A 23,267-nucleotide genomic window follows, 5' to 3' on the forward strand; every position below is an offset into this window, starting at 1 on the left:
TCTCGTGGCGTATGTGGCGCTAGAGGCCGCTTGGGGGGTTGTAGTGCGACGGCGCTGCCGCCATTTTGTGGAGTGTTTGTCGCAGCGGCTGGAAGGGGAAGATGGCGGTTTGGTGACATTTCTCGGCCAAAAGGCCTTTTACTTTTGCGGAGGTAAGGTTTCTAGTGGGGTGTGCTTGGCAGGTCTCGAAGTCAAGTGTCAGAGGAACGACAGCGTTCGCGGCTTCGGCGACTGGTGACTGAGTTCCTCCAGGGCGCTGCCAAACCGGTGGCCTCACAGAACCTGAAGTTGCTTAGGCATCATGGTGGATTTAAGGTCCTGGGGTGAAAAGCCCGCGACTCTCTATGAGCCTCCTCTGAGAGCCTCGGAAGCTCGCAGTGCCCCTCCGGAGGTGCCGGGAAAGCTCGCCTCGAGGTTCTGGCGGACGAGCCGGGGCTCTTGAACCCTCATCAGGGCGGCCTCCTGCCGGCGAGAGCGAGGAGTGCCGGGGGTGGTGACCCAGCACTGTGGGAGACCCTTGGAGAGCAGTCCCTGGGGTTGGTGTTTACTGAGATCGAGTCCTTCCCTGTATTCTTGGCTTCTGCCGTCTGCAGCGTTTGGGAGTTTCTCTAGAGTCAGACGTTTGCCCCTGTGAGGACGCCAGAGGTCCTGGGCAGGTGCGGGGAATAAGGAAGCAGGGGATGGGGCCTGGGCGTCTGAGAAGCTGCAGGTCTGAGAGTCCAGGTGCTGGAATTTATTTAGCTCAAACTGGTGAAAGGTTGAAATGAGGGGAGGTTCATTCTTTTCTTTTCTTTTTCTTTTTTTTTTCTTGTTAGAGAAGTTGTGAGTTTACGAAACAATGAAGCATAAAATACAGGATTCCCATATACCACTCTTATTATTCAGGCCTTGTATTGGTGTGATACATTCGTTACAATTGATGAAAGCACATTTTTATAATTGTGTGATTTACTATAGTCCATGGTTTAACTTAGGGTTTACTTGTTTGTGTTGTGCAGGTCCATGGATTTTTATATTTCAATTTCTACTCTAGTACCATATATACCAATTCCCCTTTTAACCACCTTCAAGTATATAATTAATTCACTGCTGTTAATTAGGTTTGCAATGTTGTGCTACCATCACCACCATCCATTGCCAAAACTTTTCCATCATCCCAAATGGAGACTAAATTTTCAGCCTTAACTCCCTATTCCCTACCTCAGTTGCGTCCCCTAGTGAAGTATATTCTAGATTCTGACTTTATTAATTTTCTTCTAATTATTTTATATCAGTGAGATCATACAATATTTGTTCTTTTGTGTCTGACTTATTTCACTCAACATGTTGTCTTCAAGTTCATCCACTTTGGAGCATGTATCAGAACTCTATTCCTTTTTACGTCTGAATAATATTCCATTGTGTCTATATACTGCATTTTATTTTTTCATCTGTTGATGAACAGTTGGGTTGCTTCCATCTTTTGGCAATTGTGAATAATGCTGCTATGGACATTGGTGTACAAATATCTGTTTGCATCCCTGCTTTCAATTGCTTTGGGGTATATACATACCTAGACATGGGATTGTTGGATCTTACGGTAATTGTATACTTAACTTTCTGAGGAACTGCCAGTCTGTCTTCCATAGCAGCAGTACTATTTTACATTTCCACCAAAGACAAACGTGTCCTATTTCTCCACATAGTCTGGTTATTTTCCATTTTTTAAACCCTAGCGGTTCTTGTGAGTGTGAAATGGCATCTCGTTGTGGTTTTGATTTTGCATTTCCTTGATGACTAATGATGTTGAGCATCTTTCACGTGCTTTTTGACTATTTGTATATCTTTGGAGAGATGTGGTCAAGTCTTTGCCAGTTTTTTAATGGGGTGGTTTGTTGTTAAGTTGGAGGATTTCTTTATATATTCTGGATATTAAACTCTTGTCAGATCTGTGGTTTCCAAATATTTTCTTCCATTGGATACATTCTTTTACTTTCATAATAAAGTTCTTTGATGTGCAAAAGATTTTAATGTTGATGGGGCCCCATTTATCCCTCTTATTGCTTGTGCTTTGTGTTTAAAGTCCTAAGAAACCATTGCCTAACACAACGTCCTGAAAATGCTTCCCTACTTTTTCTTCTATGAGTTTGATAGTTCTGGCTCTTATTAGGTCTTGATCATTCCTCACCAAAGTCAATTTTTCAACATTTTCATTACTCCAAAAAATAAACATAAAAACAAGAATAAAAATACAAGTAAAGAAAAACACCCCAAAACATCCCATCTCTCCTATTCATTTAGTTTTTGTTCCCATTTTCTACTCATCTGTCCATACACTGGATAGAGGGAGTGTGACCCACAGGGTTTTCGCAATCACGTTTACACCATGTAAGCTACATACACAGTCATCTTCAAGAATCATGGCTACAGGGTTGCAGTTAAACAGTTTCGCGTATTTTCTTCTAGCTATTCCAATGCACTAAAAATTAAAAAGGAATATCTATATAATGCATAAGAATAACCTCCAAAATGACCTCTCGAATCCTTTTGAAATCTTTCAGCCACTGGAAATTTAGTATGTTTCGTTTCTCTTCCCCCTTTTGGTAAAGGCTACTTTCTCAATCCCATGGTGTGGGGTCCAGGCTCATCCCTTGGAGTCATGTCTCACGTTGCCAGGGAGATTTACACCCCTGGGAGTCATGCCCTACATAGGGTGTAGGGGGGAGGGCAGTGAGTTTACCTCCTGAGTGGGCATAGAGAGAGGGGCCACATCTGAGCAACAAAATAGGTTTTCTGGGGGAGACTCTTAGGCACAATTATAAGTAGGCTTATCCTCTCCTTTGCTGTAACAAGCTTCATGAGGGTAAGCCCCAAGATCAAGGGCTTGGCCTACTACATTGGTAGTCCCCAATGCTTGTGAGAATATCAGTAATTCCTCAGGTGGAGAAGTTTAATATTTCCTCAGTTTTCCCTAGTCCCTCATGGGGGCTTTGCAAATACATTTTTATTCTCTGCCCAAATTACTTTGGGGGTGTCGGGGTTTCACACTAACCTGTACAAGTCAAGCAGATCTCATGCCCTATTCAAAGTTCCATGTAATTATGATGTTTGAATAAATTGACCATACAAGTTAAATTGTTTAGTGTGCTACAGAAAATACAGATTCTGAGGTACATACATATATTTGTAAATTTATAATTGTTATGTCTTTTTGTTGAATCAACCCTTTTATCACTATACAGTGAGCATCTTTGTCCTTAGTAATTGTTTTGACTGATATTAGTATAGCTATTCCAGCTCTCTCTTGGTTACTGCTTATATGGTATAGCCAGAGCCAGCAATCCCTTACCCCACCCAGCCAGCACAATTTGACTATTCTCCATAGTGTTTGGTAGGAGAGTTCTGTGAACTGCCTTCAGGCAGGGTGTGTTCTGGGATGGTGAGTCCCTCAGGCCACCACCAGACAGATTGTGCCAGACATACAAACTCCCAGTATATACACAAGGGTTACTCTGCTCCTTCTGGAACTGGAATCAGGAATTGGTAGTGGGAGCATGGGCCAGCTCTGCACCAAGCAGGGAAGGAGTGAGGTAGAGGCCAGCCAAGGTTCCATGAGATTTATCACTTTTAAGTAGGTATTTTTCCTTGATTCAACAGTTACCCTGTTAGTATAATCCTTTAACTGTTTTCTGGAACTTTGAAGAAGATGTTTCTGCTTCTGTGGGGAAGGAGCCCTGAAGCATCTCACTACACCATCTTGATTGGTGTGCACCTCAAAGTGATTTTTAATCCACTTAAAATCATTTACGCTTTTATTTGTTTGTTGTTGTCAGGACATTTGAGGTTAACTAAATTGTTCCATTTTACCTTTTTCAGCTCTTCACAGAGTTGTGAAATTCTTCCCTTTTTACCTGTTCAACTTGTCCTTAGTATTCAGCAGAGAGTTTAGACATCGCTGTTAAAAACTCAATTGCTTTGGAAAAGAATTAAGATGGAGAGAGGCAGATAGGGATTGCGTTAGTTGAGCAGATACTGAACCTGAAATGAACCAATGCTGTGGGGTTTGTCAGTGGAGACAGGTCTTGTCACCAGCATTGTCCCGACTTCACTGTGCAGCCTTATAGATTGTTTTCTTTTTCAGTCTACAACAAACATGGTTTAATTTTAAGAGTAACTGTGGAACGATGTGAAAATAAGTTTACTGAGTAGCAAAAACGAGTTCATAATATCTGATTTTCTTATTTCCCTTCAGTTTTTTTTTTTTTTTTTTTTTTGAATACTGTATTCTGTCCACCATGGCTGTTTTTTCCAAAACCTAGAGTTATTCTGATATCTAGAGAAAAGAACTTTAGAATATTTGAGAAACAGAAGCAATCATATCAATAACTTACTTAGGAAATCAGTAATCACTTGTCATAAATAGAAAGTAACCATAAAAGGAAATTAAAACAACAAAAAAAAATGTTACTCATTTCCAGCTATGTAGGGTTAACCACTGAAGGCCCTAACCCTGAGCCCTGGCTCTTTTCTTTATTTTTATAAGAGCAGTTAGCAAGTGTTAGTTGAATATAAGTATGAAGCTGAGAATTTGTCCAGAATATATTCAGAAGGATTGAAAGAAAATGTATTAAGGTCCTGCGGTGTTACCTATCCTTTAGTACCAGAGCTGTATGCCACTTAAGAATCATAGGACATGCCTTGGGAAACATTACTTAAAAAAAAAAAAAATTAGAACCTTTATGACTGTGTGTACTACGTGTCTAAATAACATTAGTGTATAACGTTGTATTTATTAAATATAATCTCTGCACTCTGACCTCCACAAATCTCCATTTGTTAACAGATGCGGCATTCCAAACGAACTCACTGTCCTAATTGGGATAACAGAGAAAGCTGGGGACATGAGAGCTACAGTGGAAGTCACAAACTGAAGAGGAGGTCTCACAGTAGTACACAAGAAAATAGGCATTGTAAACCACATCATCAGTTTAAAGAATCTGACTGGTAAATTTCTCTTGAACTAGTAGCATTTTAGCGCTAATAGCTTTAATGGTTTGTCATTTGTGTATATAGCTTTCATCTGTCAATAGTTTTTGTAATTCAGCCAACAAATATTCTTTCAAAAAATATCGAATGCCTGTTACTGGTTAGACACTAGAGGTGCTAAGGCTACAGCTGTGAATAAAACAAAGTTCCTACCCTCGTATATCCATGTCTGTTTGGGAGTGGTGGGAGATAGTTGATCTTTAAGTGGATTTGAAACATACTGAATCCCAGCTTTGTGCGAGGTATAATGGGATATTACCAAAAAATGCTCCTACAATTTGGCTACCATAACATAGCTGGGGAGATAAGACACACAAAGTTAGTAGGAAACAACACCCAATGAGTGCCTTTAACTTGTATGTAGGAGGGAGATATATGTATGTTGGGGTGCTCATTTAGTGTTTCACAAATGAGATATGATCTGTGGGTGAGTAGGTGTTACTCAAGATGAGAAAAACAGCATGCACTCTTCGGGTATGCTAAAGTGTGTTGGGGATTAGTCATTTATACTATGTCGTATAGGTTATACTTACAGATAAGGACAATGGATATTTTCATTTGGGACTTTTAGTAGCTTGCTTCATTGACAAATCATCATTCCTTTATTCCTTTGTGCAGGCAGTAGCCAGTAATTTATGAAAGGAGCTCAATAAAAGTTACGAATAGTATGTGTCCTGTTTTATTGCATTCTTACTGGTATAAAATTTGAAAGTAATATATTTAAAAAGAATTAAGGGAATTTTAAAGTTTCTAAATGATTATAAAGAAAGGCAAGGTGGGTAGAATTTCTTTCACTTTGTCTTCAGTTAATTTCCCTTTCTCATTGTTTTGTTGGTGCTATGTTTTCTCCTTGTTTTGTGCAGATATTCCATTGTGCAGAAATTCAGTTGGGACTGTTTGCCAGATTGCTTTCTAAATTAGCCAACTGGGGTTACTTTAAAAAACAGTATGTAATTTTTTTTCCTTCTCCATGCTAAACAGACTTGTTCTGCAGAACAGTGAACTTTTAGTCAATGTAGACTAATCATTCATCACAGTGTTTTTTTAATTTATCATAAAATTATGGAGAAAATGCAGAGAATTATAAAGAAGTTTGTTGTAGGATGCTAGTCCCCCATTATTTGGATGAAAAATTATTTCTAATTATTCTTAAAAACATGTTTGTACACATAGCTTTGCCTTTGGTTGTTTCCTGAAAATAGTCTAAGAAGGGGCATTTTTAACTTAAAGGTTGTGAAATCGTATGAGGCTCTTGCTACATATCCACATTTTTTTTTCCTAGCAAGTCTGTACCCAGTTACACTAGCACAACATGCTCCTTAACTAGTTTTGGTTTGAGAGGGCTAAAATATTTTGTTTTAATTTTAAATTTCTGGTGAATTTGTCCATCTTCATATATTTATTGACCACTTGGACATTTTTTTTACTCCTAAACAATTTTTCCATAAAAGTGTTTGCATTTTCCTTACGAATTTTATAAGAGGTCTTTATTGTATACTCTTTTAACCCTTTAGTCATATTTACTGCAAAGTTTCTTTTCTTTCTGATTTGTCTTTTGGCAGTAGCTTGTAAATTCCTACAGGCTTTTATCAATCATTCTGCACACTATTTTAGAAAGACTGACATAGATGTAAACACCACCTTTATATACTGTGGTCAAAAGCCTTAAATGGCTTTGGGATCAAGTCTTAACCCAGTGATTCTCAGACTTTGGTATGAATAAGACTCACCTTGCAGGTTTGTTTAAAATACAAATTACAGATTTAGATTTGGTAAGCCCAGTGTACTTTGTTTTTAATAAGAAATTCCATTTCTGTTATGGTTGATAAACAGACCACCTTTTGAGAAACACTGTTTTAAACCTGGCATGTAGGGCCTGGCATGCAGGGCCTTTGATGATCTGTCCCATTTATTTACTTGCCTATAATCCCCTAAGTGAAAACAGCTCTTGCTGGAATTGTCTACTCATTGTCTCCTGAGTAATGCAGAGACAATCCATCTCTAAGCCACTGTGACAAAAAGTGCTCTATCGGTGTAAGATGGTGATTATGCCATTCTTCTCCCCTAGAGTTTCTTTTACTATCTACTTTGTCCAAGTCCTGGCTTCCCTTTACAATGCAACTCTGACCCCATCTTTTTCACAAAGTCTTCCCTGACTACTTTAAGCAGATTGAGTTCTGAGTTCTTTCCCTTCTGTGACCCTAAGCACTCCTGTGACTTTTCAGCATTTCCTGCATTGTTGGGTTTTGTTTTATTTTTGAGTAATCTCAAATTGCTCATTATTTGTTGGCAAGGACTTTGCCTCATACAATTTTTTTGTCTCCCACAGGACCTGTGTAAAAATACAAATGAATGATCATGCCCTCATCAGTCTTGGTTTTTTGAAAGGTCACAGTGAAGTATTCACTGGGCATTCAGTGAATATTTTTAAAAATGAAATCAATCTGTTCATCCTATCCACCTCGTCCGTAGCCTTTATTATTCGATAGTCTTCATTTATATAATCTCTAAACCTTGGTTGTTACAGACTGAAGAGCTCTACATCTTTTTAGTTATTCCTTCACCCCATGTTTTGTTATTCTGTAGGTTGTTTAAGGATTATCAGCAGCTCTAATTTCAAGTAATGTTCTAAGTGAAGAAGTAATAGTTAGTTAGGGTTAGTTTTTTTCTGATAGAAAGATTTTGGATTGTTCTGGGGAGGATGCCTTACAGAATTACATGGGAGGCTCTTACAGCATGTGGTAATTCCTAGCTGGGTGTTTTGCAGATCTTCCCCTGACAGCTCCAAGCCAGACAATGAATGAAATCCCTGACCTAGACCTATAGTCTTCCTCTAATATTCTGAGTTGTTTTTCCAATAGTTAGATGTTAAGGCTGGCACTGGGGAAAGGAAGGGATTTCCTGTATCTCAGCCTGGATTCGATGCCCACCCTATTGGATAGCAGTTTTATTGATGTTTCTTTCCTTTATGATTTATGGAGATAAATCAGCCACCTGGGGAGAACAAAATGACGGCATTTGCTGGGGAAAGGAAAGGGGTTGGTGAGGGCAATCTAGTCAACATCTGTCACTCCATTGCTTGTCAGGATTATTTTAGCTGATTTGTCTGACTGGGCAGGTGTCCCCTCTCTCCCTCAGTGCTCCATGTGCATCCCTCTTGAAGCTTCGCACTCTGTTGAAGAGGACCCTCATCCCAGGTAGAGAGGGGGATGGGAAATTGGGCCAATTTGAATCTTTGTCCTTTTCTTTCTGTCAGATCAGGCTACTTAACTGGGATTCATAGACTCCTAAAGTCCGTGACCTCTCTGAAAGTCTTTGCCAAGTTTCATTTATGCATTTGGCATTTCTTGGGGGGAGAGGATCCATAGCTTTCATCGATTCAGAAGTCAAGCACTATGGCACTAGGTGATGCTCTCTTTCATGTAGACTTCTTATGTATTTCTCGAACAGGAATGACAAAAAATTATAAAAATACAAAGGGAAATAGGGTGGTGGGATTGTAATACTAGGCAAGCAATTACAAGATCCCTTTCTCATTTGAGGGGGATGTATATTAGATGTCCTTGGCACATGAGGCAATCCTCAAAAGCTGTGCTGTCAGTTTCTCAAGCAAGAGGCCAGAAATGCAAAGGGGAAAGGAGACAGGATAGGTGATATGTGTCATAAAATTGACCTGCATAGTAGGAGTGCAAAAACATCTCAGTTTTTGTTACTAATGTGCTCTGCAACCATGGCAAATCACTTTCCTTCTCGGGACCTTAATTTAGTCATCTGTAAAATGCAAAGGCTGGAAAACATTTTAGGTTCATTCCAACTCTGATATACCTTTCATGAAAGAACTCTGTGTGCCAGAGATATCTAAAATACACTTACATCAAAAGGGAAAGGAAACCTGTTTTGCTTGCCTCTCATTGTGCATGGCTTTGTGACAAGAGAGAAAGCTTAGTTACAGCTGTATATATATCATAAGAGTGATGGATTCCAGAAGAGCAATTTTGGAATTTTTTGTTTTAACTTTCTCCAGAAGTTGAAGGAACGCTTAATCAAGTAAACACCAAACACAACAAATGAATGATTTGACTCGGGTCAGTTTGTTCCTTGGTGTGAAATGCTTAATAGCAATCTATATAATAGAGAAGTATGGACCCATTTGCTTACTGGTTAAAGTAAAATTATTTCTTAGTTTTATGAGCAAAGTATAAATTCTAATTCGTCAATTTGAATTTCCTTTTATTGAGTTAGCTGTTTAAACCAGGAATTCTTGAGAAAACGTTTTGTTTGAGCCACATTATTTTAGAATGAAAATAATAATTTGATATCCTTTCATGTGTTTGCAGTCATTATTTAGAAGCAAGGTCCTTGAATGAGAGAGATTATCGGGATCGGAGATACATTGATGAATACAGCAATGACTACTGTGAAGGATATGTTCCTAGACATTATCAGAGAGACATTGAAAGCGGTTATCGAATCCACTGCAGTAAATCTTCAGGCCGAAGCAGGAGAAGCAGCCCTAAAAGGAAGCATAATAGACACTGTTCAAGTCATCAGTCACATTCGGTATGATTGATTCTGTTTTTGTTTTGGGTGGATTCTTATTTGTGTGTAGAAGCTCAAAATGAGCTGATAAGTTTGGAAAAGTTTCTTTATATATACAATGCTACTTGGATATATTATAATTGTGTTTATATTACCTGAATCATTAAAGGAAACTTCCAGATTCTCAAAGCTGTATTAGCTAGCCCTGATTTGCCCATGTATACTCATTTTCTCAAGAAACCAGATCATGAGTTTGTTAATGTTAATAATAAAAGATATTATATTTTTCTGTTTTGTAGTAAGATGTAATGAAAGAATGAAGCACCCATGTTTTCTTTTATCTTAAAAATTCTTTTACTTTAAAAGAAACCCCTTTACCGATACTTGGAAACAATTATGGAAGTTTGCACTGGTATATATGTAAATCTTGTTAACCTATGTATAGCATAGTTCTGTAGCACAGTGCATCATTGGCTAAGCTAATTCTTTTGAAGTTCTGAAAGTGGGTGCTGAATGGGATATGTATTTTCCAAAAAACCTGCCGTTTTTTCTACTCAGACATCTTCACCTGTTTGATCAGTAAACTTTGAATTATTGGGTTCCTCCCCAAGTGTCTTTCCATAGAACTTAAGTACAACATTGACATTAGCCTTTGTTTTCCCCTTGTATTTTAACTATGTGTATTTAAAAATATTGTTAAATAAGACCAATTTCAACCAATCATGACATTTTAAAAACATTTTTCTGGCAAACTAGACAACTCACAGCATATGCTATTTATAGCAAGAGATTAGTAAATCATGACATAGCATTCTTTAAATTTCAGACTTCAATTAGATCAGTATTTTTAAGAGACAATTGTGTTGTTTTTTTCTATTGCCACTTTAAGTATCTTATCTGAAAATCTGTTCCTTGCCATGTTTTTCTTCTGTAACATAAACTGTGCCCTGTGAATTTCTGGGGACTGAATTTGAAATTGCTTCTGCCAACTGTTCGTGGCCTGGTGCTTATCTGAATGCCTGAATATCTCCCCGCTGAATGAATTGCGTATTCTGCCCTGAATTCACTCTGATATATTGATTGGCTGGATGATCTTGGTGCTGCCCACTTGCCGTTCCAGAAGAGCCACCGAAGGAAAAGATCCAGGAGTATAGAGGATGATGAGGAGGGTCACCTGATCTGTCAAAGTGGAGACGTTCTAAGAGCAAGATGTATAGAATATTTTTCAACACTTTTTAAACTTTGCAGACAGAATAATCTTTTAAAGAATAGTTTGTCAGCGGGGGGCTAAAAAACTCTTCATTGCTTTTTTGTTTTGTTTTTTTTTGTGGGTTTGTTCTTTTGTATTTCTTCTTTTCTATAGAATTTAAATATTTCTACTCTAAAGTTCCAAAATAATCAATGGAATTTGAGATTAGAGCAAGAAAGATAGCTCTGTCTAGTTGTTTTGTAACAGCTGAAAATAAAATAATTTGAGTGATGAAATGAAACCTTAGTTACACTTTGATATAGAGATCATTTGGAAATTTTCCACATTTAAGCATTCGTTGTTTGAATAACTTGCTATTTTATACTCGGGTATACCTTACACCTCTTTTTTCCCCCCTCACTTTAGATGAAATCGTGGATACTTTGGGTGAAGGGGCCTTTGGCAAAGTAGTAGAGTGCATTGATCATGACATGTAAGTTTTGTGGGTTTTTTTCCTTTTTTGACCACTCTGATATTTTTGGATGGGGTAGGATCCATAATTTAGATGAAATAGTATTTTCAGTAGTAGCTGTGTTTTTCTGAGAGGTATATTCAAGAGGATTTCTCAGACTGATTTATTTAAATTCCGTGAGTGTGGATTTTGATGAAGAATGCTGACAAATTTTAAATCAGATGGAGTTAAAATTAAAGCAGGTGTTCAAGTGAAGGCATGTTGATTCTTTCCCAGACCTTAGGCCCTTGGCCCTCTGTAAGAGATTCATAGTGGTTTCACTGTTATTTTTGGGTCTCAGGGACAATAGTGCATGTCTAATCTTCTTTGTTGAAAAACCTTTATTTTAAAAAGATAATATTTGCATGTTAGAGTTAGCTTTCTGTAAAAGAAATTGTATTACTTAAAACCTCCAGAAAAAAGTCCAGATTCTTTCATGAAGCATGGTAAGCTTTGTGATTTGACCCTCTGCCTTGTTTTACCATTTCCCTCCAGGACATCTATAGCTGCTTTTTACAAACTTTTTTGTAAGTAAACCTTTTAAAAGAATTTAGTGAAATGACACATTTCCAAATTGACTTCTAAAATTTTTCACCATAAACTAAAATTATTCAGAAGGATACAATTTCCAGCTTATTATCAATCTGTGGACAGATTCTTCTTGAATACTTGGAAATGTTTTATCCTTGAACTTATTTCTATTCCATTTTCCATCAGGAATATCATCCTAACAATATTAGGATTGTATCTACCATAAAAATGTGAATATAACTTGAAATTTTAAAAAATTTTGGTTTGAAATATTTTCAGACTAATCAAAAAATTGCTGAAATAGTTAAAGTAATTCCCTTATATCCTTCATCCAGGTTCCCATGTTAACATTTTACAATTTTGCTTTATCATTCTCTCTACACATTATATTTTTGAATTTTGCTACCTTAATCTACAGATCTTAGATTTCACTAGTTTTCCCATTAATATTCCTTTAAATATTCCTGAGATTCTAAGTCTCTCAGTATTTAATTGAGATATTCCAATTGCCAGTATTCAGTTGATCAAAACACAGATCTCTGGATTTTAATACTTATTAATGTAAGACCTAAGAAGTAAAATTTTATTGGAAATTTTTATCTTTTATTGGGATAGTTAGGTCTTTTTAAAAATGAGCATATGTTTCCATGGATGAATATCACTTAGTGTTTTAACATTAAGTCTGTTTTTCGTTTTTATAAATGTAAACACTGAGAAAACTTGGTCATATGGTTAAATAGATGAGACCGAAAATTTTTTTTTAATTTAAAATAAGTAATTTATTATGAGGGATGATGTAAAAAATAATTACATAATTAAACATAAATGGCAGGAAATAGGGTAGTTTTCTGAAGTATGGTCCCATCTTGCATTCATCACAACAATTTTTTGAAAAGTTATAGCAGCTCTTTTTTTTTTCTTTTTTTTATATTCATTTTATTGAGATATATTCACATACCACGCAGTCATACAAAACAAATCGTACATTTGATTGTTCACAGTACCGTTATGTAGTTGTACATTCATCACCAAAATCAATCCCCAACACCTTCATTACCACACACACAAAAATAACCAGAATAATAATTAAAGTGAAAAAGAGCAACTAAAGTAAAAAAGAACACTGGGCGCCCTTGTCTGTTTGTTTGTTTGTTTCCTTCCCCTACCTTTACACTCATCCATCCACAAACTAGACAAACGGGAGTGTGATCCCTATTGTCCCCCCAATCCCACTGTCCCCCCTCATAAGCCACATTTTTATACAATTGTCTTCAAGATTCATGGGTTCTGGGTTGTAGTTTGATAGTTTCAGGTATCTACCACCAGCTACCCCAATTCATTAGAACCTAAGAAGGGTGTCTGTATTGTGCATAAGAGTGCCCACCAGAGTGACCTCTTGGCTCCTTTTGGTATAGCAGCTCTTTTTTTTTTTTTTTTTTTTTTAACTTTTTATTTGAAATAATTTCAAACTTATAGAATAGTTACAAACAAAAAAATACAAATGCCATAAACTCCAGTATACTCCTCCCTCCCAGATACCCAGACCCACCAACTTTAGCGTTTTGCCACATTTGCCTTCTCATTCTATTTATCTATCAGTCTGTGAGTCCATCTACCTTTCTATCTGTCTGCCTATCAATCAGTTTTCTGAACACTTGAGTGTAGGTTGTATGTATACATCATATTCCTTAAGCACTTTAATACTGCCATGTATATTTCCAAAAAATAAAGATATTCACTTGTATATGTACTTTAAGTGCAGTTATCAAGATAGCAGCTCTTTTAAGTCTTGAGATATATGTCAAAAATTCTGTGGAAATTATTATCAAAAAAAAAAAAAAAAAAAACTTTTGATTTATCAGCTCACTTCATTGGGGCCTTCTTCAAAGCAGTGAATTGGAAACCACCAGGCTTGGGAAAAGGTTTGCTATTCAGCCTTTAGAATATATTTGCCACAAAGATTTTTTTTACCGCCTAGGGCATACATCTTGCAATGGTAATAAGGGGTGGGTAAAGTTTTCTTTTCTTTTTTAAGGTGAAATAGCCCTAGTAAGAAAGGAGGCTTTAATGCTAGTTCATCTTTAGGCAGATCAGCTTTAGAACGAGGACAAAGGAAGTTGAAGGTCTGGAAGAGTCCCTCACAATCATTCATGGCTTTGTACTTGCGAGAAGTGTTCTTATAAATGCCTCAATCTAAACACCACTGCCTTATAATGTTGCTATTCACATCTTCTTGTATTAATGAATTTGATAAGCATTTTCTTGACTCCGTGACTTACAGATGGTGTTTCCTTTGCCTGGATGTTCTATATCCCTCCCAAATTTGATAAACTCTTACCTGTCTTTCAGGGCACAGTTCTGCATGACCTCTTCTCTGAAGAGGTCTGAACTCCCCTAAACATGATGGTTAGACTTCTCTTCTGTACTCCTTAGTGTCTTGCACCAAGTACTTCTAATGTTATGATAATTTGTTCACTCTTTACCATTAATGAGGTCCATAGGGACAAGCCCTTTGTTTTCATCACCAACACCTATGCAGTATCTGGCACAGAATAGAGGTCAGGCCTGGTAAATGAACAAATGCCCAGCAGTAGCATATTCTATCTTTGGTTTGTGTTTTTATCTTATTTTGATTTTACGTTTGTTGTGTAAAATCTAGGTAAATTTAAAATTCTGGAAACAAACATTAAGATACATTAGTATTAAGGGAATCATTGCTCCATGTAAAGTATATTTTGTCAAAATGCTTTGAGAAGATGTTATAGAATCTGGTATACTATGCTCTGAAGTACCATTTTAGAAAAAGAGCATAGGGTGCTTGGGAATTAATAAGATTGTGCTTTACAGATTACATGGTTTCCAGTCATGCTTGTACATAAACTATTTTCTTAATTTTGTTTCTAAGGGATGGCGTACATGTGGCAGTGAAAATCGTAAAAAATGTAGGTCGATACCGTGAAGCAGCATGTTCAGAAATCCAAGTATTGGAGCATTTAAATAGTACTGATCCCAATAGTGTCTTGTAAGTATAAACTTGAACTATGAGCCATTATATTCTGTAAAATAATCAGAATTCTGTGAACTGAATTATATTTGTTTTGATGTATTTTAGCCGATGTGTCCAGATGCTAGAATGGTTTGATCATCATGGTCATGTTTGTATTGTGTTTGAACTACTGGGACTTAGTACCTATGATTTCATTAAAGAAAACAGCTTTCTGCCATTTCAAATTGACCACATCAGGCAGATGGCATATCAGATCTGCCAATCAATAAATTGTAAGTATACAGGATGAGAAAAATTTTAATGTTATAAAGTTTCTGTTATACAAGTGACACATAAACACATTGTCACCAAAAGGGCACGTATTCCACATAATGCTGAAACCCTTCTTGACCCCTATATCCATAATCCCAATCCCCTCCCCCCATACAAATTTAATTTGTAGTATAACTAATACTGTTTTTTTTGTTCTCTTGTAGTTTTGCACCATAATAAATTAACCCATACAGATCTGAAGCCTGAAAATATTTTATTTGTGAAGTCTGACTATATAGTCAAATATAATTCAAAAATGGTAAGTTAAAGGCTTGTCTTAAATTTGGTGGTTTTCTTTCAAATTAATTTAGCTTGGTGATTCTTGGATGAGGAATTTCACCTCCAAGGCTCATTATATCCTGACATATAACATAAAAAGGGTAATCCTACTTTTCTTTTCTCCTGGGGTTATGGTAAGAAGCAGAAAGATAATCCACGTGCAAGCTTTTTGACTAGTGCTGTAAAACATATATTTACTGATTTTCATGTTCACCCAACTGTGTCCCTCTAGAAACGTGATGAACGCACCCTGAAAAACACAGATATCAAAGTTGTTGACTTCGGAAGTGCAACATACGATGATGAGCATCATAGCACCTTGGTATCTACACGACATTACAGAGCTCCAGAGGTCATTTTGGGTCAGTAGACACCGGACTTCCTGATATTGTAATTGCAAAAGAGGTTTTTGTCTGTACAGCTTATAGTATACAGAAAATCTTTTCTATTTTCATGAAGACTAGACATTTGCTATAAATAATATTTTTCCTGAGAGGGAAAAAAAGTGATGCCATATGTGAAAAATATTCCAGATGGTGGTGATTTTTGATACAATTAATCTTAGGTAATTGTAAGACAACAGGCTTTATTGGCAAAGCACATCACAGCGATGTGATTTTGAAGTGGCATAGGTACCTATTTCTGTATCTTCACAAAAGTAATAGTACTGGAAGAGATAGCAGGGTTTGGTTGGCAGACATCTAGATAAAGGGTGGATGGCAGTCAAGGGAGGAAAGAGGGGTTTGGTCTAAGAGGAGAGCTTCTTTGGTAATCCTTGGCATAAGAAAGACTAGAAAAGAAAAAGAGATAAGTTGCAGAGTTTGGAAATGAGAGCAAACTCAGTAAGGGAGTATCTTATGCCTCAAAATTAAAAAGTTAGGGACTAGGTCATGTTAACAGAGCAAGGAAGTCAGAGATAGGGATGGGGTCTTAGAAACAGTGGGAAAAGTTCAGATCAGGTGCTCTTGGGAGAATTACATGGAATAAAAGTACTACTTAGCTAAAAGTAAGGTCCAGTTGAGGTTAAGTAGCGAAACATTTTTGTGAAATCAGTTATTGCCACTTTTTACCTTTTTTTTCCTCTACCGGGACTTGATAGGTCAGAATAGAAATGCAAAACTAATAAATGGTGTTTACTTAGAGTAGAAGACTGGCAAAGGAGTAAGGATATCAAGAATGTTACGGCACTCTGGCCCAAAGAACTTTCTCTGATGATGAAAATGTTCTATGTCCGCACTGTCTAATACAGTAGCCACTAGCCAATTAATTTTCAGTTTAAAGCGCCTCATGTGGCTAGTGGCTACTCTGTTGGACAGTACTGCTTTAAAACTTGTCTTTGAAATAAAAGATAATAGGATTTCTGCTTAGTAGTAATGCCAGAAAGGAGCTGCTATGTTGTGGTAGTGTAGAGAGGATGGTCATGGTTGAGGACTGAAGGTGTTAAAATAAGAGTAAAAGAGAGAAATATGGGAGGAGAGTGTGGACAGAGAATTATTTTCAGAACATAAAAGGAGATAAATGACTGGTTTTATCAATTTTAAGATGCAGATTCCCCCATCCCACCCCACCCCCACACCCACTTTTGACATCTCTGAAATCAGGACAGAGTAACTGGTGTTACTTCTTTGATAGTGGTACATGAAACTGGGGCATCTTATAGTTAATGACCTCCTAGACTGGGTAAAATATTGGAGTTATTTGTCTTAAGGCAAAGCAATTAGAAGACCGGGATGCTAGAAGGGTCCTTTGTGTATTTGCCTATGTTCTTGAGGATTAAGGCAGGATTAGATTGGAGAGGAAGATGTACTCCTGTGCTGCAGTTGAAGAGAGCAATTGGTCTCATGTTTCGGATGTTGGTAGTAGTAGGTAAGGTTGGGAGAGTGTGACAGAAGTGAAGGATGTGGAATTCCAAAGAGAATGAGAGCAATATGAGTGCTGCTTAGAGAATGGGGTCATTTAAAATGGTGTAGTGCAGAAGGTTACAGGTCACTTGCGGAAAAACTCAAGTGAGAGATGGAGTGATTGGAGAAGGAAATTTTTACCTGTGATCCAAGCTCTAACCTTTGTACATTGTGTATGTGCCACAATAAATAGAAATCACATGATGCTCATATGACTGGAGATTGGTAAATCTGAATTCTGTAGGGTAGGACACAAGTTGAAGTTTTTGATGAATTCCCCAGCAGAAGCTGGCTGGCTGAAATAGAGATAGAAATTCTTATTTCTGACTGCTGAAATAATCACTTATCCCTGTAAGGCCTTTAGCTGATTGGATGAGACTTCTCTCGTTGCTTAGGGCAATCTCCTGTGCTGATTGTAGATGCAATCAGTTATAGACACAGTCAGCCTATTGATGATTTAAAGCCACAAAATACCCTCACAGTAATAGGCCTAGTGCTTGCTTGCCCAAACAAGTGGACACCAGAACCGGTCAAGGTTGAAAACGAAGTTAACCATCACAGATGACTTTGTGATTTCTGCTTGTAGGTGAAACTGCATATGATTTCTTGTATAATTCTTCCATAATTTATGTAAAAACACGGTATTTCTTTTAATGGAAACAGAAAACTGAGGTACAAGCTAGTGATATTTGATAAAGGGTAGTAATTATAGTCTGAGGATAATTATAAACCTGTATTTGCATTAATAATATGTAAAAAAAATACCTGAAACACCATGAACTGGGTATAACTTTCAACAGCCATTGCATGAATAGTTTAGAGACTTTGGAATATTTATAGAAATTGGTGCTTATATTTAGAAAATGTTTGTAAGTCCCTCTTATTTTACGTACTCCTCCACCCCCATACTGTATTTTCATGTAAGGCCATGCACTGTGAGAGCACTCAATATAAAACTAAAAATGTAAACCTTGAATTTACTATCACATTCTCTCAAAAAGGCTCTGTAAAGAGAAATGCCCTATAGAGAAGAATTTAGTATTGGTGATTACAAGTTGCTATATAATTGAATGTTTTTGTTTTTGTTTTTAATAGCTTTAGGTTGGTCTCAGCCTTGTGATGTTTGGAGCATAGGATGCATTCTTATTGAGTATTACCTTGGTTTCACAGTCTTTCAGGTCAGTATGTAGTAAATTTTATTTACTAATTCATAGTAAATTTTAAATATTAAAGGCATGTTAAAGTTTTGGCTTCTATATGGGAAGTTGCCCTACTATCAGTATTCTTGAGATTAAATCTTACATATGCACAATGGTCATCATCCTCTAAAACTCCAGTTGAATGAAATAGTACAGTTAGTGAACCATCATAGTTCATTTTGCATGTTCATTTTTTAGAGGTTTTCTTTTTGTATGTACAAGACACAATACGTTAAAGTCAAGCATACAGTACAAAAAAAATTGGGGTTTTTAACACATGGTCCAGGTATGATACATATTGTCTAATATTTCCATTTTGTTATAGAGCTTCTTCTTAAATTCATATTAGTGTTAATGTGGCCAGTTTTAATTCAGTTCTGATTATGTGAGTCATCAGTATGACCATGAACAAATCACTTACTTCCTTTTTATAAAAGAATTCAGAAATAAGTTGTATTTTCTCAGTATTACGCACCTCTTAAGTACATTTCTAGGTATTAAGTTTATAAAGACATGCAAAAGATTCATGTTGGAAAACTTACAGTATAATGTGGTATTTGCTATAATGGAACAATGTAGAAAGAGTATTGGAAACCCAGGAAAGTTGAAGTTAAATTTCCTTAGAGAAGGCATCACTGAAGAGGTAGTGATTTTAATTAGGCCAATGCTAGAAGGAATAGTACACTTTAGTCAGAAAAGTGGAAAGTGCAATGGCCATAGAAGCAAGAGGAAATAATATTTCTTAATATGTAGGGGAGTTAAAGGGACAATAGGCAAGGAAGAATAAATAGTATTGAAGTGTCATGTTTAATGGGAGAATGATGATTGTATCATTCAAGGGAAGAATCCAGCAAGGACTGATTCATAAAGGACTTGTATCCACAGAAAGGTAATTGTTTTTTCTAAGAACTCGGTGGTTTCCAAATGTAAACTGGTCCAACATGAAAACAACATTGTAGGGTTGATGATCTGGCCTTTATTTAGAGATATCCATTTTATAAAATGATGGTAATAGTTTTGGTAAATGTTAGTTTTTAAATAGAAGTCCTTAGTCCTTATTTTGGCAAAAGCCTATTTTGGTGCATGTCCCGTCTCCTCTCCCCCTCACACCTACCACCCCGCCCCCAAATTTTACTTATATCTGAAATCTAAAAGTCTGGAAGGCTGTAGGTGATGGCAACTGTTGAAGAACTTTTAAGTAAGGTTGTGATATGATCAAGGGTTTGGTTTTGGTTTGGGTGAGAGGTTTGGGACATTTCCTGGCTCAGGAGGATTTCTGTGTCAGATCAATTGTGAAGGTTGATTTGAAGTATGGCAATGAAGGGTGGAGATGAAGCTATGAAGAGCTTAGATTTATTTATTCTTGTCATGAAGTGATTAAGGATTTAATGTATTGAAGGCAATGTGCTAGGTACAGATAGTTGAATGATTTCATAAAGGATTAGACACAGCCTCTGCTCTCTAGAACAAGGATCAGCAAATTGTGGCCCCTGGTCAATTCCAGCCTGATAACCTGCTTTTTAAAAAGGAGAGTATGCAACAGATCATTTGTGGCAAGGCAGTCCTAAAATAATTACTGTCTGACCTTTTGTAGAAAAAGTTGGCTGATCCCTGCCCTAGAAACATACAATTTCAGCTGTAAGTTTAACTTTTTTTCTCTATTCTACTTTAGCCAAAGCTCTGTTACCACGTAGTTTAAGAATCTGAGCTTTGACTTGGATTCATATCCTCATTTATGAGCTATTTGACTTTAAGCTAGTATTTAACCTCTTTGAAATTCATGTTCTCTCATATACTTCAGAGGCTTGTTGTGACAGTGGGACTCTATTTTTATTGCCTAGGATTAATAAATATTAATAAGTGGCTACTATATTAATGAATAAATGTGAGATTTTGGTATTGACAGTGTTGTGTAAATAGAGGTTAATTTTGGTTAAGCACCGGGTTAAATTAGGAAGAGACCTTTTTTTTTCTGGTAATCTTCCCTAGTCATTCCTCAGGTAAACATGTAAGAGATAAAGAAGTTATGCTTCAATTGATATACAGAACTTTACTGATTTCATCTCAGAGAGACTTTAATTTTATTGGGATTGCACCAGTCAGCACAGCTAATTCAGTATTATTCCATCTTTGAAGTGTGGTGCAATGTAAGTTGTGTAGTTGTCTACTCCAGTCCTTTTATGTCGGTATGATTTTCTTGTTTTCTTTTAATATGCATATAGGGAAACAGAGAATGCAAAATTTCTTTTTTCTACATTTTTAGACTCATGATAGTAAAGAACACCTGGCAATGATGGAACGAATATTAGGACCCATACCAACACACATGATTCAGAAAACAAGGTATGCACATGCAGTGGCCTATAGTCAATCTATAGAAAACCCAAATTTGTTGTATTGCTTGCTCCAGGAACTACAGATTATGGAATTTTCCTGTACCTAATGATAACTTTTAACTACATTTACATTTTTTTTTTGAAAAAGTTTTAAAAATTAACACAGTACTTACATTGTTCCCTAGTAAACAAAATGGCAGTTTTTACACTCAAGTTAACCTTTGCATAAATATAAGTTGATGTAAAAATAGTGCATAGGGTAGTAGAAAGAGCATGTTCTTTGGAGTCATAGATCTAAGTTTGAATTCCATACTATTGCTACCCAGCTGTGTGCCTTTGGGTGAGGTATACTACCATAGTGATTTCCAAACACAGCTTTACCGTAGAAGTCACTAGGGGGAGTTGAAGATTTCCAACCCCATTTCTGATTAGTGAAAGCAGAATTTATAGGAATGGATCCAGGAATCTGTTTTTGAAGCTGGTGTTTTCTGTGCATGGTATTTGGGAGCAACTTAGTTGGGATACTAAAGCCTCAAAGATTGGAAAATTAAGTATATATTATATGAGGTATCTGATATATAATTGTTGAGATTTTTAAAAAATTATATGCATTTGTATATGCATGTATATATAGAGAGAACAGTCTGTTTTATCTATTCCCACTCCACTCTGTACCCCCTACCCCCAACCCCACCCCCAGGGGGACAGCTTAGAGATGTGCATCTTTTGTTATTTTAGTAACACAGACTTCTTTTTCCTTTAGAAAGCGCAAATATTTTCACCACAACCAGCTGGATTGGGATGAACATAGTTCTGCTGGTAGATACGTTAGGCGACGCTGTAAACCATTAAAGGTAAAAGAAAAAAAAAGATAAAAGGTTGAAGAAACAAGTTTTTGCTGTTTTTAATATCTTTCTCAAAAACTTCTTTTCCCTTCTTCAGGAATTTATGCTTTGTCATGATGAAGAACATGAGAAACTGTTTGACCTGGTTCGAAGAATGTTAGAATATGATCCAGCTAAAAGAATTACTTTGGATGAAGCATTGCAGCATCCTTTCTTTGACTTATTAAAAAAGAAATGAAATGAACATCAGTGGTCTTACTATGTACTTCTCTAGAAGAGATTACTTAAGACTGTGTCAGTCAACTAAACATTCTAATATTTTTGTAAACATTAAATTATTTGTACAGTTAAGTGTAAATACTGTATGCTTTGTATCAACAGCATAATTTATCTTGTTAAGCAAATATGGTCTTGATATATAAAAGTTAAAATTAATTTTCCTTTTTGAGATTAATTACCATTTTTAAAGACCTTTGGAATATTCTTTGTGTCTAGTGATAAATGTGATTGATCTTGTTTTTTTGTACATGGCAGTTGACTCTTTGAAGTGATTTTTTGAGTAAAAGGAAGAGCTTGACTACTTTATTCCTTTTTTCTTTTTTTTTTTTTTTCTCTTTTTTATTTATTAGTGTTTTTGGTCTCTCTTTCTCCCAGGAGCTGGGCAGTCACGGAACACTGGGGAAGAGGGGGTGGCTTGGGTAGAGCCGGTCCAGGCAGGTCGGGGCTGTGTGGCACTGCCCCAAGCAAGCGTGGAGTGGTTCCAGCAGAGGTTGGTAGTTGTTGATGTAGATCCTGTCTGGGCTGTAAAGTTCTGCAGCCACCAGTCTTGCCAGTGCTGTGCAGGCTGCAGAGCACGCATGCCTCCATGGAGCCATCTAAGGCCATGAGCTTGTCCCAGGCCAAGTGCACCACAGTGTACCTGGCTGGCTTGCCTGTGGCCTGCGCCAGCTGCTGGATGAACTTGGAGGGAGTCCAGCTGATGTGGAGGTGTGGAGGCTTGGGGCACTTTGGCATTCATAACGAGGCATGATGGAGGATGGAAGGCAGGAATGGGCAGACTTCTGAACTGTTCTTAATTGATTATTTTTATATATGTCTAATTTAGAAATTTTTTTTAACTTTAATGGTTTTTCCTGTAATTGTTGAACAGATAATAAGTAAATTCTAGGTAGGGAGATCCTAGAAACCAAACCCATGAAAAAATGTTTACTATTGGGAATATTATTAAATTGGTTAGTATTCATTGTGTCTCATAGGCGATGTTAGTGGTGATAAGTAAGCATAGTGGAACAGCATTGTTTGTCCACTGTGGTTTTAATAAAACCACATACACACTTCATTTAAGACTAAAATTAAACTCGAAAGTCAGCTTGGAGAATCATATTTACTAAGGGTTGTTTGGTGAGTTACAAGCAGAAGAATAGGAGTTCTATTCGTATTTATTTTTATTTTATTTTGAAATAAATTCAAAGTTACAGGAACAGTTGCAAAAACAATACAAGCCCCATACACAGAACTCCAGCATACCTTGACCCCCCTCCCCCCCTGATCCACCAAGTTTAACAGGCTGTCACACTGCCATTTCTTTCTTTC

At 36.8% G+C, this 23,267-nt stretch overlaps 1 protein-coding gene across 6 annotated transcripts; it reads left to right on the forward strand.

Moving 5' to 3' along the window:
* Positions 1-5: 5 nt before the first annotated feature.
* CLK4 (CDC like kinase 4) lies at positions 6-22,251 on the forward strand. Of its 6 annotated transcripts, XM_037822990.1 has the most exons (14): positions 4,844-4,983; positions 5,889-5,971; positions 8,164-8,222; positions 9,363-9,585; positions 10,685-10,775; positions 11,180-11,246; positions 14,701-14,817; positions 14,908-15,074; positions 15,279-15,373; positions 15,626-15,755; positions 18,390-18,472; positions 20,757-20,836; positions 21,593-21,683; positions 21,772-22,251. In XM_037822990.1, exons 3-14 carry the CDS (start codon positions 8,170-8,172, stop codon positions 21,910-21,912), a joined length of 1,338 nt encoding a protein of 445 aa, XP_037678918.1. In that variant the 5' UTR covers positions 4,844-4,983; positions 5,889-5,971; positions 8,164-8,169; the 3' UTR covers positions 21,913-22,251. The 6 variants fall into 6 exon arrangements, with proteins under 6 accessions (XP_037678914.1, XP_037678919.1, XP_037678918.1 ...); XM_037822986.1 differs by lacking the exons at positions 5,889-5,971; positions 8,164-8,222 and adding an exon at positions 6-152 and having other exon boundaries at positions 4,823-4,983; XM_037822991.1 differs by lacking the exons at positions 5,889-5,971; positions 8,164-8,222; positions 21,772-22,251 and adding exons at positions 6-152; positions 20,088-20,131 and having other exon boundaries at positions 4,823-4,983.
* The last annotated feature ends 1,016 nt before the right edge of the window (positions 22,252-23,267 follow it).

The sequence above is a fragment of the Choloepus didactylus genome (genome assembly GCF_015220235.1).
Source record: "Choloepus didactylus isolate mChoDid1 chromosome 11 unlocalized genomic scaffold, mChoDid1.pri SUPER_11_unloc1, whole genome shotgun sequence".
Classification (NCBI taxonomy): domain Eukaryota; kingdom Metazoa; phylum Chordata; class Mammalia; order Pilosa; family Megalonychidae; genus Choloepus; species Choloepus didactylus.

Coding starts and splice junctions, on each gene's coding strand:
- CLK4 (XM_037822986.1), top strand. CDS start 4,823: ATGCGGCATTCCAAACGAACTCACTGTCCTAATTGGGATAACAGAGAA. Junction 18,473..20,756: donor TTGGTTTCACAGTCTTTCAG/GTCAGTATGTAG, acceptor CTACATTTTTAG/ACTCATGATAGTAAAGAACA. Junction 20,837..21,592: donor CACATGATTCAGAAAACAAG/GTATGCACATGC, acceptor TTTTTCCTTTAG/AAAGCGCAAATATTTTCACC.